The 17,672-nt window shown below is 43.3% G+C and overlaps 1 protein-coding gene across 1 annotated transcript in view; it reads left to right on the forward strand.

Moving 5' to 3' along the window:
- LOC126175853 (protein THEM6-like) overlaps positions 1–17,672 on the forward strand; it is a 215,318-nt gene that overhangs the window by 179,370 nt on the left and 18,276 nt on the right. The window contains exon 3 of the mRNA XM_049922859.1: positions 14,654–14,868. Coding sequence (XP_049778816.1) covers positions 14,654–14,868 — 215 coding nt within the window. The remainder of the gene's footprint in view (positions 1–14,653; positions 14,869–17,672) is intronic.

The following is a 17,672-nucleotide window of genomic DNA, read 5'->3' on the forward strand; positions in this document are numbered from 1 at the left end:
TTTCGTAATTCGTGTTACTACCCCTTCCGGGTTAAACTTCAGGTTCAGTTCCCTTTCTGCCGGATAACACGAAACGGACCACCTCCTAGAAGCTCTGCTGACTGGAATTAGATGTGTGTAGTGAAGAAAAGCAGCACATTCATAATTTGTGTCCACTAATTTTGCTCCGAAAGTCATGAATAATGACAGCATTCACCAGTATATCAAAAATGCTCACTGTTGAAATACAACCAACTGCTGACATTGAGGGTCTTGGGGGATCTAAATCTACGCGATTACTCTGTAGTTGGTGTTCAGCAGAGGGTGCACAGATTCTGTGCACCTTCGGAGCATTTTTTTGATGGGCAAAACTAAAAATTAAGTTATTCTGATCGATTTCTTTTTCGCTTATTTCAATGCGAATGTCATTTCTCACGAAATATTTTGGCCTTCAGAGCAGAAAGTTGGCGATGGAATTTTAGAGAAAACATCTCGCCGCAACGAAAAAGCCTTTGTTTTAATAGTTCTCACCCAACCTCGCTTGTTACACCCTTGACACTTTGCCCTCTTTAGTGATAATACAAAATGAGCCGTCTTCATTGGAACTTTGTCTTCCATCAATCCTATATGGTAAGGATACAGTATCGTGCAGCGATCAATTTAAGATCCCTTGTTAATTGCACATATTATTTCGTGCTTATAAAGAGCCAGTTGTTTAATAAGAACGATATTTTCTGAACCTCTGTTGGTTGTGTGACAGTGGATTTTTCTTGTTTTTTTAGGTCTTTCATAATGTTGGAACACACTATATGTTCCAAAATAGTACTACAAACCGATCTCAATGATATGGTTCTACAATTATTGAAGGTATCATCGATTCGAATTCTGGAACACTAACTGTATCACCTTTTGTTAGGGCAGCACAAGACACGGATTAAGTGGTGTGTGTGTGTGGAGGGGGGGGAGGGGGTTTCTTCACCAGCTGCTGAAAAAGTAGAAATAAATGATGGGGGTGTACATCATATACAAAGGAAAAGAAATGCATCGAGGAACAGATTGGTGTGAAAGACGAAAACGGCAGTTAAGAGTCGAAGGACATGAAAGGGAAAACACATTGGAGAAGAGAGTGAGATAACGTTGTAGCCTATCACCTATATTATTTAAACTGTACATTGACAAGCTGTGAAGGAAACCAAGGAGAAATTTTTAAAAGGAATTCCAGGGGAAGAAATAAAAAAAACATTGTTTGTTGAAGAGATTGTAATTCTAAGAGCGAAGGATTTGGAAGAGCAGTTGAACGGAATGAATAGTGTCTTGAAAAAGAGGCTGTAAGTAAAATTAGGGCAATGGAATATAGTCAAATCAGACGATGCTAAGGGAATTAGATTAGGAAATTATACTACAAGTAGTTGATGAGGGACAACTAAAAACTCATTCTTTTATATATATATATATATATATATATATAACTTCCATCCCCTAACACTTTCTTTGTTTCCAATACCAGTTTTCATCACTTTAGCTTAAAGTGTTTTAACACAAATATTTTAAGCTTTCATCCCCTATTCCACTTCCCATAGGGGTTGAATTTCCAAAAAGAATGAACGCGTATTTTTTATTGTTTCCAACAGAGAAGTCAAATAGCAATTTTCATAGCTGTCGCTTTAAATGATTTAGTAGTTCTTTAATACTTTAAATAAACACTTTCATCCACTATTTCACACCCAAAGGAGTTGAATTTCCACAGATGCTTACACTTATTTACTTCCTAGCGAGAAACAAAACACCAGTTTTCGTAGTTCTAGCTTCAAGCTTGCCTAAATAGCGATATTTTCAAAAAATTTCAAATTTCGAATAACACTTGTTAAACGATACCTACCGTAAAAGATAAACACATTCTTCAGATTTCATGTTTCTGTCCTTAGCGGTTAGGGCTGGGTGATGAGTCAGTCGGGACATTTATATCCACAGAATGCTCGGCTGATAGTGTTACCACTTTCACGGGGTATGAGTATATTGGCAGCATTTTGAATTTTTTAAATTCAGTCAATAAGAATAAGACATACCGAAAATTTTTTCTTACTCTGGAATCCTTGAGGTTGCCAACCTGAAACTGGCATTGGGTATTTATTTTACCTGTTTAGTAAATGAGGCGTATTCCAAAACTAAGGCCCGTCTGGACATGAAAATGGACTCGTAGGAAAAGGTATTTATTGACAGTAATATTTCACTACGTATATGCTTTTCTCTTCCATATAATTGCTGTTCACTTTTCTACACCTTCTGCAACAGCTTCTTTAATCCCTCTGCTGCTGCCAGGCAATTGAACCACTTGGTAACGACAATCTTTATTTCATCGTCGTTTTGAAATAGTTGTTCACCTAGCCCTTTCTCAAATGCAGCAAGTGGAAACAGTCGCTTGATTAAAGGTCGGGACTGTACGGAGGGTGATGAAAAAGTTCCTAACGAAAATCTTGAATCTTGTTCTTGTTTTTGGCAGCAGTGTAAGCTTTGTCGTGGAGGATTATGCCAGACAACAGTTCCCCACGGCGTTGATTCTGGATCTCGTGTCTGTTTGGTTAGCGTCCGCCGTGTACGTCAGCTGTAATTGTTGACCCACAATTTACTAAATCAATCAAAAAGACGCCTTTTCAGTGCCAAAAAACGGTAGCCATCATTTTTCGATTCGAGAACGAAGATTCCTTAAACTTTTATGGTTTGGATGAACTCGAATGGTGCCATTGCATTGACATAGATTCCTCGTTGGGTAAGATATCCACGTCTCTTCGCCCGTAGCAATATGGGAAAACAAATCATCTGTGTTTTGGCCATAGCGCTCCAAAAACTGTCGTGCACTAAGCATTCTTTGCTGTGTATGCTGATAAGCGAACATTTTTGGCACCAACAAATAGCAAGCAGTTCGTGGAAATCCAAGCTGTTCACTGAAAATTCTGTAAACTGAGGTTAGAGCAACATGTTGGAATTAGTTAGCCAGACCTCTAATAGTCAGTCACCGATCATTTCGAAGTTTTTAGTTCACTTTATCAACCATGTCGTCGGTCCGAATACTGGGACTGCCACTCCGCTGTTCATCAAGAACATGTGTGTGTGACCATTTGAAATTCTCGACACCATTCTCGAACTTGTTCGTTACTCATTATATCAGGTCCGTACACTTGGCATAACTCAAGATGGATTTCAGCAGCTGAGGACCCTTTTGCCAGCAAAAATCTAATCACGCCACGCACTTCGCAACTGGTGGGATCTAAGATTGTCTCGGCCATTGCGATCTGCTCACACCTAATGGCAAATGACTACTGAATCAAACCAACACTGCGGTAGTTTCCTAAAGAGTCGGTAGACAGTGCTGCACGCGTGAAACTTCATTCAGGCCTACCATCAGTTAAATTTTGGTCAGCAGACATTCGTTTTGGAATACACCTGAAATTCGTGAAATTTCGACTCGGACGACTAATTTCGAAATTTTTTCCCCTCAAGAGTATAAGATTTTACAGTGAGTTATTCTGTTCAGTTGACAGCTAAAAAAGTACTTATGGTTGCATTATAAATACACTTTTTTAGTACGGTTTCCGTGCAAATCTAAAATTTATAATTTTTGTTGTTTTTTGACCCATGAGTTTGAACTTCATCCTATATTTGTTGTTGTGGAGCGAATTCCCCATCTCTAGCTAGCTCCTTGCAACTTCCATCGATTCTAAACTGTTCGCGGTGTAAGTTTTCCAATCCAACAGTCGGATCTCTGAAACTTTCTGAAAGCCGTTAGATAGCTGGAGGGCTTTATTGACTTTGGTGTAGCGACAAGGTTAATCTTGTCTCGCGGATCAAAGCGAGTCTTAACACACTCATTTTAACTGTGTTTGACAGTGCAGCAGTACAAAGAAGTACTCTGGGTGCGCCAATAAACGTCTCAAACGAGATCTGCGGAGCCAAAGCTACGTCGCGTAATTTATCACACGCGTCACAAGACTTACAGCTTGCGCGGAAACAGCACTAAAAAAAAGTTCAATGTATCTTGCCACCATCTAAGTTTTTTAGCTGTCAGCAACACATTGTGATTCTCTCTAAATCATTTACGCTTCAGAGAAAAATAAGTCTGTGAAATTACTCATAGAAGTCAAAATTTAATGAATTTTAGACCTATTAATTACTAAATGTGGTTCCGCGGCCGCGAGTCTGACTTCCTCTCAGGGATCGAGACGAAAGAAATGTTCCATACTTATTTCATTAACGACTATAATAAGTCATGGACATTTACTTAAAATTTATTAATGCAGATGTTAAACTGGTATACGTACCACGGAAGTGAAAACACAAAGTTGTGCTAAAATAGTGCATGTCGTATTTGATCAAAAATATGTGGACAGGTTTTAATGGACATTAATGTGAAGGGCGTCCACCTTTCGTCTTTATGACGGCTTGGAAACTGTTGGGGACGCCTCCAGTGAGGTGTCTGGTTTTTGCTTTCGAAGAATCTGCTTCCATTCCTCCATAGACATTCAAAGACGATAGTGATGTTGGACCTTGGTATTTGGTTGGTTGGTTGGTTGGTTGGTTGGTACCAAAGAGCGTGGCCACCTGTCCCATCGGGTTACGGAAGGAAGTTCAAATGGTTCAAATGGCTCTGAGCACTATGGGACTTTAACATCTGAGGTCATCAGTCCCCTAGAACTAAGAACTACTTAAACCTAACTAACCTAAGGACATCACACACATCCATGCCCGAGGCAGGATTCGAACCTGCGACCGTATCAGTCGCGCGGTTCCGGACTGTAGCGCCTAGAACCGCTCGGCCACCGCGGCCGGCTGAAGGAAGTCGGCCGTGCCCTTTCAAAGGAACCGTCCTGGTTTCCTGAAGCGATTTAGGGAAATCACGCCAAACCTAAATCAGGATAGCCGGACGCGGGTTTGAACCGTCGTCCTCCCGAATCCGAAACCATTGTGATACCCATTGCGCTACCTCGTTTGTGAGTTGATGTTCTAGCTCTTCTCAAACGTTCAGGTCAGGACTCTGGGCAGGCCGGGAACCCACAACCAGTGCCTCGCGGATGCTGCTTTATGATAGGGAGCATTGTCACGTTGATGAAATTGTCAAGTCTTCCTCCACGCATTACACAGTGATGTAGAAGTTCATATCCTTGTGCATCTAGAGATTTTTTAGGTGCAGTAAGGGGGCGACATCCCAACCACGAAATCGCCTCCATATTACACCACCACGTCCTCCTCGTCCTCCTCCTTCTCCGTACCACTTCATTGGCGCTACACATGGTCGCAGATAACGTTGCCCAGATATTTGCCAATCCAAACCTTTCTATCAGATTGCTGTACGATATAGCGTTATTCGTAGCTCCGAATAACCAGTTTCCAGTCATCCACTGTATAGCGGCTTCGCTCTTCACATCACCTCAAGCATCACTCAGCACTATCTACAGAAATGTGTGGCATTATCAGGAGTTGCTCGATTTTTTTTTTTTGTACCGCATTCTTTTTACACTACTGGCCATTAAAATTGCTACACCAAGAAGAAATGCAGATGATAAACGGGTATTCATTGGACAAATATATTATACTAGAACTGACAGGTGAGAACATTTTCACGCAATTTGCGTGCATAGATCCTGATAAATCAGTACCCAGAACAATCACATCTGGCCGTAATATCGGCCTTGATACGCCTGGGCATTGAGTCAAACAGAGCTTGGATGGCGTGTACAGTACAGCTGCCCATGCAGGATACGACAGTTCATCAAGAGTAGTGACTGGCGTATTGTGACGAGCCAGTTGCGCGGCCACCATTGACCGGACGTTTTCAATTGGTGAGAGATCTGGAGAATGTGCTGGCCAGGGCAGCAGTAGAACATTTTCTGTATCCAGAAAGGCCCGTGTAGGACCTGCATTATCCTGCTGAAATGTAGGGTTTCGCAGGGATCGAATGAAGGGTGGAGCCACGGGTCGTAACACATCTGAAATGTAGCGTCCACTATTCAAAGTGCCGTCAATGTGAACAAGAGGTGACATACGTGTAACCAATGGCACCCCATACCATCACGCCGGTTTATACGCCAGTATGGCGATGACGAATACACGCGTCCAATGTGCTTTAACCGCGATGTCGCCAAACACGGATGCGACCATCATGATGCTGTAAACAGAACCCGGATTCATCCGAAAAAATGACGTTTTGCCACTCGTGCACCCAGGTTCGTCGTTGAGTACACCATCGCAGGCGCCCCTGTCTGTGATGCAGCGTCAAGGGTAACCGCAGCCGTGGTCTCCGAGCTGATAGTCCATGCTGCTGCAAACGTCACCGAACTGTTCGTGCAGATGGTTGTCTTGCAAACGTCCCCATCTGTTGACTCAGGGATCGAGACGTGGCTGCACGATCCATTACAGCCATGCGGATAAGATGACTGTCATCTCAACTGCTAGTGATAAGAGGCCATTGGGATCCAGCACGGTGTTCCGTATTACCCTCCTGAACCCACCGATTCCATATTCTGCTAACAGTCATTGGATCTCGAGGAACGCGAGCAGCAATGTCGCGATACGATAAACCGCAATCGCGATAGGCTACAATCCGACCTTTATCAAAGTCTAAAACGTGATGGTACGCATTTCTCCTCTTTACACGAGGATCACAACAAGGTTTCACCAGGCAACGCCGGTCAACTGCTGTTTGTGTATGAAAAATTGGTTGGAAACTTTCCCCATGTCAGCACGTTGTAGGTGTCGCCACCGGCGCCAACCTTGTGTGAATGCTCTGAAAAGCTAATCATTTGCATATCACAGCATCTTCCTGTTGGTTAAATTTCGCGTCTGTAGCAATCGTTTCCTTTGTGTAGCAATTTTAATGGCCAGTAGTGTAACTCCCTACGTACAATCATTGATGGTAATATGTGGGAACTCAGTGATGAGGCCTTCCGCTGATCTGATGCGATCTCGTAACACCATTCTCCATAACACTCGGTGGTCCCTGTCCGTCAGTACACAGGGTCTTTATTTAGCTATGGTTGTTTCTTCGCGTTTCCATTTCACAACCACTTAACTAACAGCTGGCTTAGGCAGCTTTCATAAATCGATCAGGATCATTTCAGATCTTGTACTCGGGTGATAGCCAATGACTAGTCCACGTTCGAATAGACAGCTGTCCCAGTCTAACCTTTCAGCTGGTACTGCTTCTCTGCTACACAATACTCTCAGCCTCCTTTTATACTGGCATGCTTACTTCCTGTGACACCTAGTGGTCAGTTCCGCGCTACATATTGGTGTGCTGATACTTTTTATTAGGTCTACAACTTTGCTTCCACCGTTCTGCAATAGACGGCAGTAGCGGCAAGTGGGGTTCACTGGGTTGGTCATAGATCTAATACAATAAGCTTAGACATCTGTAAACATAATGCCATAAAAATATTATTAGATTTGTCATTGCATCATAACGTTATTCTCGATTACGTACGTCAGCTTACGTACCCATTTCTCGCCATTTGCGGGAAGTTTTAATTTTCTGCTTAACATGAAGAAATCTGCGGCTGTGGCTCTTAAAATGCTGGGTAAGACCAATGGCGAGGGAACTATTAGTGGAAAAACGTGCAGAGAACGTTTTCAATGCCTTAAGATCGGTGATTTTGATGTCTAAGACCGGCATGGCGGGGGAAGACAGAACGCTTTCGTAGCTACTGAAACAGTCGAAGACAGTTACAGGGGTCCGCAGCTCGTGGTCGTGAGGTAGCGTTCTCGCTTCCCACGCCCAGGTTCCCGGGTTCGATTCCCGGCGGGGTCAGGGATTTTCTCTGCCTCGTGATGACTGGGTGTTGTGTGATGTCCTTAAGTTAATTAGGTTTATGCAGTTATAAGTTCTAGGGGACTGATGACCATAGATGTTAAGTCCCATAGTGCTCAGAGCCACAGTCACAGGGTATAATTATCAAAAGCAATCGATGCGTTCGAGCCCAACACTGAAACCCAAACGGCCACAATACACCGATAGACACGTAGAGCTAATTTTGCAACAAGTCAGTGCTCGACCCCATGTCGCAAAACCCGTCAAATATACATGGAAACGTTGAAATGAGAAGTCCTATCCCTACCGCCGTATTCTCCATGCTTTGCTCTCGGACTTCCACCTTTTTCGATCAGTGGCATACAATCTGGCTAACCAGCACTTCCGATCATATGAATAAGAAGAAAATTAAATCTGTTCATGGATCCCCACAAAAGACGCCCAGTTCTTCCGCCACGGGATTCGTATGCTATCCGAAAATGGGAGAATGTAGTGGCCAGCGATGGGCAGTACTATGAATCATCATTTTTTGTAAGTTTTTCACAATAAAACCCCGAAATTCGAGGAGAAAACGGCGGAAGAAAAGTTGTAGACCTAGTACCAGATGGACTGTTTTTCTGTAACCCACTGTAGAGTCTGGGGATTTACACCAACAGTTCGAAATAGGCATTAAACGATATCTGATAAAAAGTCGTCGTGGAGGGCAGCAATAGGTAATGCTCTGAGCGTTGCAAAATGACAGCAAGAGTTTATATACGAATCATCTAAGTTTTTTGTTGTTTGTGCCCGTGATGTGAGTAAAGTTGTTATTTTTAGATAGACTAGGTTTTCGTTTACGCCTCACACTCAACATTTTTCGACAGTTCTGTTCCAAAATCTATGGGTTGCGATTGTGGATAATGTCTGAAACTATGAGCAATGACAGTTATGAGAGGTTTTGAGCATCTGTGACCAGATAAAACTGTAACGCAGCGGATTTCTAACACTTCTTGGAGAGTACAGGCTAATTAGAGCACGACGTTTCAAACCCCCAGGTTCCGACCAAGGTTCGTCTAGGTTGTAAAGCAAATTCTAGAACCCGCATTTATTCCCAGTTGGGAACCCCTCTGACTCAATAACAGCGTGCCTGATATTTGTATTAAAAGCACTGGGGCTCCATTCGAGTCGAATGTCAAACAGCCCACTCCAAGGCTCGGAGCAGGGAGTGACAAATAAGCAAAAATAGACGGTGTAGTTCAGACGTGCCACGCTGTCCCATAAATGTTCATCGCAGCGAGTTCTCCACCTAGAGAAAAAAGACGAATCACCTGTGTATAACTTCTGGCGAGAAGCTCCATCGTCTTACTCGGTAATAAAAAACTATAACACCTTCAGCTAGACGGCCGCATTTAATGGATAATCACCTGCTTTCTGTCGACCTTCATCCTAATGTCTGAGATTATTCAGACGTCTGTGTGATAGTGGTGCTTCCGCTAACGCTCCAACGTAAACAACTCTGTGAGTTTCTCATCACTGATAGCTGATTTCCATCTACAACTAAAATTATAACCTATTGTTCTCCCTATTAACTGCAGTCGGCAGCTTGTAATGATCACTTCTCTGGCGTTTTCAGTCAGGAGGCTGCAAATACATACAGGGCACAACACCAAAAGGGAGTGCCCACTACAGTGGACTGTCCATTTGCATCCTCAGCACTGACTGAAAACTTCAAAGAAGCGACCATTAAAATGCAGTCCATTGTAGTGAAAATGATCACTACAGGGTTAAACTTTTACTTGCACATTCCGATCTCTAAACTGCGGTGACAGAAAGACAGAATATTTTATACGAAAATAGCATCACAATAAAACGTCGTCCTTGAAGTACAAATATGAGCGAGGGGTAGACGTGAAGTTGTAATCACTCAACTTTAATAAAGGGCTACACCATTGTGTTCTGCCTTCTCTAGCGGAGTGCTACAGTGCAGTACCGCTGGATCTCATTGTATACCAGAACTGTAGACCAGTACTTGCAAACGATCAAAAAATTAATCACACAGCCTTATTTGTTTCGGGTGATGATTCCAACTTTGTCTTCTAAAGATTAGGCCGTATCGCTGCAACCGTATTTCTCTCTCCTAAGCGTTTAAAGTCAGCGTGTTAGGCTGAAACCTGTTTCAGACCTTCCTGCTGTAATTTTATCCTATTTGCATACGAGACTCTTTAAGTTTTTACTTGTCAATTTTTCACCGGTATTGCACGCTGACTAAATCAGTGGTTAAGGGTGGATTGTAAGAACGTGGATTACCCAACTCTCTGTACCTATCCTAACATTTCATTCTTGTAATTTTTCCCATTAACTGCACTTGGTCTTGACCAGGGGAACTCCTTCTCGCTCAGGTGAAAACGGGAGGAAATTTCATATGCTTTGGAAGAGCTGTCGGTCGCTTAAAAGACAGTTGCTACGCTAGCAGACCTCAGAGGCAGTCAGGCGAGCCTTTCAGGGATTTTTCTCGTGGTTCTGTCTGCGCAGACAGTGAGCGACGGAATGCAAGACTGCTGTCCTGTATAGCAGAACAAGAAACCAGCGGTGAAGGGGTTGAGCTCTGCTTGCTAGTAACCCATGGGTTGGGTCCTCAGGTGTCCACTTGCCGCTATCCTGCTGTGTGTGGTCTCGAGACACATTTCCTCAAGCAAAATAAACAGCTACTCGTTCGTCTGCAAACTTCCAAACTTTGTCCGTCCCTTGGAAGCGCTGTCCGATGCCCAACGGAATTTGCAGAATCTCAGACAAACGTCAGTACATGGGAAATGGGATACACTCGTTTCCCATTTCCCCTTATTAACGAATACGTCTATAACTTTATGGTGGGAGCTAGGAACGAGCTTCCACGTCTGTCGATTGGAAGAGCACGTAGACCCTTTCTGGGATTGGGTAAAAGAAATTGTGTGAGGTGCCTTTCCTAGGTCTGAAGGAAGGTTACCAAAAACTGACGGGCATGGGTATTCGGATTCGAACTTCTGCTTGGTGTGACTACTCTGGATCCTGCGCTCGCCCGTGTTTTTCTTGACTTCAGCCCTGTGCCGAGACTTCAACGTTTCACTTTGAATTTACATGCATCCGCGGCGAGTAATCTCAGCGCACCCCATCTTTCCGGTAAACCCTCAGTGGCAGTCATGGCAAGATCGCATTTACAGTGCACACTCCCAACTGTGGGGATCGCGATAAGTTGAGGAAAGAATGGCACATTCCTCGTTTCTATTTTTTAGTCGTCTTATCTTGATTACGCACCTCACGTATTTTTCTGCAACCGAATTCTTGCTTCAAAGGAGATTCTTTTTGTAATCAAAAATGTTCAAAGGTGAGTGAAATCTTATGGGACTTAACTGCTAAGATCATCAGTCCCTAAGCTGACACACCACTTAACCTAAATTATCCCAAGAACACACACACACACACACACACACACACACACACACACACACACACACACACACATGCCCGAGGGAGGACTCGAACCTCCGCCGGGACCAGCCGCACAGTGCATGACTGCAGCGCCTGAGACCGCTCGGCTAATCCCGCGCGGCTTTTGTAATCGCTCAGGTTTTGTTTCGTAATAAAGTTAACTCAGTAGAACTCGCCTGCCTAATGAAGTTACTTTGTGATTCTTCCCTTATCCATTAATCTGTTGTGTGTTTCTGTTTGAATTATACCCGTTTTGCGTAATTATGTAATCTGCCATCACGGCTGAAAACATAAATTGTGTCCTTTGTGTCTCGACACCATCTCAGTGGTAATTGTCCAGCGTTCTCTTGGCTACCCTAACAACTATTTATTTTCTTACCCTTGATCTGTTTTAAATATGTAAATTCGTTCTCCAATTGCTTCATAAACTCGACGTTTGTGTATCTTGAGTGATTTTTACACACTATTTAAATAAATATTTTAACCGATCAGACATCCAGCAATCATTAAAGAAAATTATTGTACTGAAATGCGCAGGTCCTCCAACCATAAGCAACCGACGAGGCCCCTGACGAGTATAGGAATTTATCAAATAATGTTTTCCGATGTGCGCGGCAGCTGATTTCTTTCAGATAGCCTATTAGATTCGTGGGGGCAATCTATCAGTTTTTATAATCTGGGATGACAGATTAAACGCCAGTCTAATCTGTATAGTCACGTGACCACCTGATGAGCAAGGTGGTCATGTTCGCAGCACAAGATTCTGGTTATTGAACGGTTTCAATTTAATTCCATCCATCATAGTTTCAAGACGATTCTTCCGCGGTCTCGTCTCCCTTTCTTCTAAAACTTGTCCTTCGGATAGGGTGGCCAACAATTCGTTGTAACGTAACGTGTGGTCTACGATTTTTTTTCCTCTTCCCCCATTTTTTTCCTTTTCCCCCATTTCATAGACTTCCCTGAGTATCCTCTCATTGCACTCTGTCCAGCTTATTTTTAGTATCCTTCCACACATTATTTCCATTGTTTCCTGTCGCTGCATGGCCTGTTTCATTAACACCGAAGTTTCAGAGCCGTATAACAATAAACTCAAGACAATTGTTTTGATGCATTCTTTCTAGCTTTAATACTTACGTGCTTGCTTGTCAGAAGCAGTTTCTCGTTACTGAAGGAGTGTTCAGCGAAGACAGTTCTTCTGTGTGCTGCACGTATTGTCTTCATTGTCAATGCCGGCTGTGTAGCAGAAACGACTACATTGTTGTTTGGTTTCATCATTCCACTATACTACTTTGTGTGTGTGTGTGTGTGTGTGTGTGTGTTTTACGACGGCAGTTATTTCGAAGGAACAGATTTTCGGCTATACCACTTTAGACCGTCTGTAAAAACCGTCAAAACAACCGGTTTATGAAATAACCGATTTTAAATTTTTTATTCCTGTTATTTCTCATAATAAATGTAGAAATCAGAGATCGAGAAAACGTCGCTCCCTCAGTTTTAAGATACACACAGTCGAAGCATTAAATCAAATAAGCAAATAACGGAAAACTTAATCCGTTCACCGTCAGCTGCTTTTCGCGAAAAGTAGTAAGCAGTTGAATACTACAGAAAGCAGTCCCCTACTGACTCTCATTTATTGAATCTTTGCTCAGAAATCATGTTGTAATTGAGGATCATACGACTATTTGCGCATTACGAATATACAGTGCTAAAGGATGAAAATTGTGGTTTGAGAACACTTTTTCATGTTAATGTTCTCATTTTCAGATGTAGGCACATGCGGCACATCAGCTACTTTCTATTTTTGCTGTAAATGAAGCATTGTACTTCATTGCTATGTCACTTCGTAAAATATTTCCAGACTTGAATTGATGCCATACAGATACCCAAAGAATGTCAAACGCCGACATTGAGACCATACAAATAGACCAGAAGAGGCAAGTCTTGGACAGTGCATGTACACGCATACCACCTAACAGGCCACGCCTCATCTACATCTTCATGGATGCTCTGCAAGTCACATTTAAGTGCCTGGCAGAGGGTTCATCGAACCACCTTCACAATTCTGTATTATTCCAATCTCGTATAGCGCGCGGAAAGAATTAACACCTATATCTTACTGTACGAGCTCTGATTTTCCTTATTTTATCTTGGTTCCTCCCTATGTAAGTCGGTGTCAACAAAATATTTTTGCGTTCGGAGGAGAAATTTGGTGATTGGAATTTCGTGAGAAGATTCCGTCGCAACGAAAAACGCCTTTCTTCTAATGATTTCCAGCCCAAATCCTGTATCATTTCTGTGACACTCTCCCATATTTCGCAATAGTACAAAACGTGCTGCCTTTCTTTGAACCTTTTCGATGTACTCCGTCAGTCCTACCTGGTAAGGATCCCACACAGCACAGCAGTGTTCTAAAAGAGGACGGACAAGCGTAGTGTAGGCAGTCTCCTTAGTAGGTCTGTTACATTTTCTAAGTGTCCTGCCAATAAAACGCAGTCTTTGGTTAGCCTTCCCCACAACATTTTCTGTGTGTTCCTTCCAATTTAAGTTGTTCGTAATTGTAATACCTAGGTATTTAGTTGAATTTACGGCTTTTAGATTAGACTGATTTATCGTGTAACCGAAGTTTAACGAATTCCTTTTAGCACTCATGTAGATGACCTCACACTTTTCGCACCATTCACATATTTTTTCTAAATCGTTTTGCAGTTTGTTTTGATCTTCTGAGGACTTTATTAGTCGATAAACGACAGCGTCATCTGCAAACAACCGAAGACGGCTGCTCTGATTGTCTCCCAAATCATTTATATAGATAAGGGACAGCAAAGGGCCTATAACACTACCTTTGGGGAACGGGAGAAATCACTTCTGTTTTACTCGATGACTTTACGTCAATTACTACTAACTGTGACCCCTCCAACAGGAAATCGCAAATCCTCCTGGTGACGGGTACCTTGTCCCAGCAGTGCTGTACCAGTTCTTATGCCATTTGTTCGTTGCTCATTTCTGTCGGCATTAGTTTTAAAATAGCATTGATGGCTTTTCCGCAATATTTCAAAGCAATGCAAATTTTACAAAAAAATACTTTTTTATAAATATTTTTAATAATGAAAAAATTTAGCTCCGCTGCTATGGCTAATCCATATGTCCGTTTTTATCTGGTTGTTAATGAAAACAAAAAATGCCCGTTACAACTGAGACCATATAAATACGGAAAAATACCGGTTATTTAGAACTGAAATATCACTATCGGTATCCCATCCCTAATATATATATATAATGTGTGTGTGTGTGTGTGTGTGTGTGTGTGTGTGTGTGTGTGTGTGTGTGTGGCTAACGTAACGAAAAATGCGGTTTTGGTATATGACCTGGTATAACTTAATCTGTTTCGTGTGTCGGTGGACACGGTGGTAAGCAGTGTACATCTTGCGGCAGGTGTGTGCCTCACGACGGACGTGGACACGCTGCTATTCCACATGAACAACGCGCGCTACCTGCGCGAGCTGGACTTCGCCCGCGTCGACTTCTACGAGCGCACCGGGCTCTACCGCAAGATCCGACAGAAGGGAGGCGCCGTTGTCCAGGGCGCCTGCACCATCCGCTACCGCCGCTTCGTGCGGCCCTTCTCCAGGTTCAAGATCACCTCCAAGGTAAAAACACACGCGCTCACACTTAACTACTACTTCTACTACTACTACAGTGCGCGCAAAATAACGGGGCCGCTAGATGCGCAGTAGGCAGGGCAAGCGTGGCGCGGGCGGTAGTGGGTGGCTGGTGGGAGGTCGTCAGTGCACTGTAGGGGAAATGCTAAGCGCTAGAGCAGCACTGCGATCCAAACTGAAGCCTACGCTCATAATTTCGGTAAATAAGTAGAGGGTCTCCACGCCCACACTTGCATGGTGACCATGCAAAAAGATCTGCCACCTCTGCTTTGGCTAGTATCCAAAAAGAATTCCTATGAAAATGCAACAAAAGCAGCGATTTCTTTTCGCCCTACTTGTTGAAGCATCCCCGACACTCTTGTGGTTCCCTTTTTAGGTACTCTACGTCGACGTCTGCTCGTAGATACGTATCATCGGTAGGTTTTCCGGCTTTACTTCCCGACGTGACAGCGACGACTCTCCGATGAGGTGCGGGCCTCGTGTTTTGCTATTACTGCGAGTCTTGTAAATATAGCTTCTATTTAGTAATTTGCCCGGCTAAAACTCTCCCCTTTTATGATTAAGACAGGAAGGGAAAGGGGAGGGGTGTGTGTGTGTGTGTGTGTGTGTGTGTGTGTGTGTGTGTGTGTGTGTGTGTGTGGTGAATGCAAACGAGTTTTCCGATGTGAAGAAAGAAATAACATTCCAGTTGCGCTAGAAAACAATTATTTCCGCACCTATTTCTCCACATCGCTATTCTTCAAAAACAGTTGCTGCAAATAAAGAAAAAACATCTAAATGACAAGATTGGTCTTCGCGGTGGGCGGAGACGTGTGAGGGGAAAATATGACGTAATCGCCGCTCGGCGCTACCAACACAAACTGCAACGTTTAGCTTCACCATGCAGTTTTGACACTGTAACTGCTAAGTCGCTGGCGTCAGCAGAAATGAAAAAACGGGGAAGGCGACATGAGGTGTTCCAGACAAATCCGATGCGTGACGAAACCGAACGACGGACTCTTCGAACACCTTTTATAGTGCCACTTACATGCAATCAGCATTGTCAGCAAAGTGGTTATCGCCAAGCGTGAACGTGCATCGTCTTCCTTTCAGTTCTTGTTCTAGGGGGATAAGCAGGCTACTAGCTTGTTGATGTACATAATATCTAATAACAAATCAATACTTAAATATACCGCTCTAAACCCGGCACTACAGGGTGAAAGTTATTTAAACCGACAAACTCTGGGATGTTGTAGGGGACAGCAAAACAAATATTTTTCCCTAATGTCATTTTTTCCTATGAGTAGTATTTAAACCGGTAGAAGATTTCTCTGGTGGCAAATTAATTAAACCAACAAACACTTTTCCATTTTTTTTATGAGCAAGAGACAACACATTAACACAACCCAATTTCAATTACAGTAGATTTTCAAAAATGCCTCCATTGACACGCAAACAAAGGTTACGCCGTCGGACCATGTTCTGTCTGACACTGGCAAAAACCCCCAGGATTATCCTGAATCGTTGCTGCTGCTGCTGCTGCTGCTATCTGGTCAACAGATCGTCTTCTGATGCATCGGGAGTTGCGTAAACAAGATTGTGCAGCTCTCCCCACACAAAAAAGTCCAAAGGGGACACATCTGGGGATCGAGCAGGCCATGGTACAGGACCACCTCTGCCAATTCACGTTTCTGGGAACCGTCGGTCCAGGAATCGACGCGCACGACGACTGAAATGTGCCGGAGCCTCGTCGTGTTGGAATCACATGCGTTGTCTTGTAGGGAGCGGGACGTCTTCCAGCAATTCTGTCAATGCTCTGGAGAGAAAATTGTAATAGTGCCTGCCATTTAATGGCCTAGGTAGCAGATACGGCCCAATTAAACAGTCCCCAAGAACACCGACCCACACATTAACGAAGAACAGCACTTGATGAGCGCTAGTAACTGTGACATGTGGGTTATCCTCACTCCAAACATGCGAATTGTGCATGTTGAAGACTCCATCACGCCCGAACGTTGCTGCATCGTAAACAACACAGAGGATGGAAATTAGGATGCATTTCACACTGTTCCAGGTACCACTGCGAAAACTGTGCTCTGGGTGGATAATCAATTGGTTCCAGGTTGTGGAAACGCTGTAAGTGGAATGGACGTCACAATTGCTCTCGAAGGACTGTTCTTACATTCGTCTGATTCGTCCCCATGTTACGTGCAATTGCACGACTGCTGATTAAAGGATCCCGCTCCACATGCTGCAAGACAGCTTCCTCAAATTGCAGCATTCTTGCCGTGCGACAGCGTCCCTGTCCTGGTAATCTGCTAAATGACCCAGTCTGACGCAGACGTTGGTACACAGCAGCAAAGGTCGTATGATGCGGGATACGGCGATTAGGATATTGTTGTTGATACACCCGCTGTACAGCTCATCCGTAGTACGCACCAATCATATCGGTGTACTCACTCCAGGGGTATCGCTCGATTAGTAAACAGAGACAATGCACTACTATGCTGGTGGACAGCAGTTGGCTACAACTGAAGAGCGTAATACGGCCTCCACCGGTTTAAATAATCCTCATCGGAAAAAATGACATTAGGGGAAAATATTTGTTTTGATGTCCCCTACAACCTCCCAGAGTTTGTCGCTTTAAATACTTTTCACCCTGTATATTACAATGTGCAGCGGATATTGTTGTAGGCTGGTACGCAGTTATTTTTTTTCTGTCGATATATCTAGAGCCAATATTGATATTTAAAATATCGATATATCAGATCCCCGATATTTTTAAAAACATTTTTAAAAATATCGACAGTCCT

The sequence above is a fragment of the Schistocerca cancellata genome, chromosome 3 (assembly GCF_023864275.1).
Source record: "Schistocerca cancellata isolate TAMUIC-IGC-003103 chromosome 3, iqSchCanc2.1, whole genome shotgun sequence".
NCBI classification, from domain to species: Eukaryota; Metazoa; Arthropoda; class Insecta; order Orthoptera; family Acrididae; genus Schistocerca; species Schistocerca cancellata.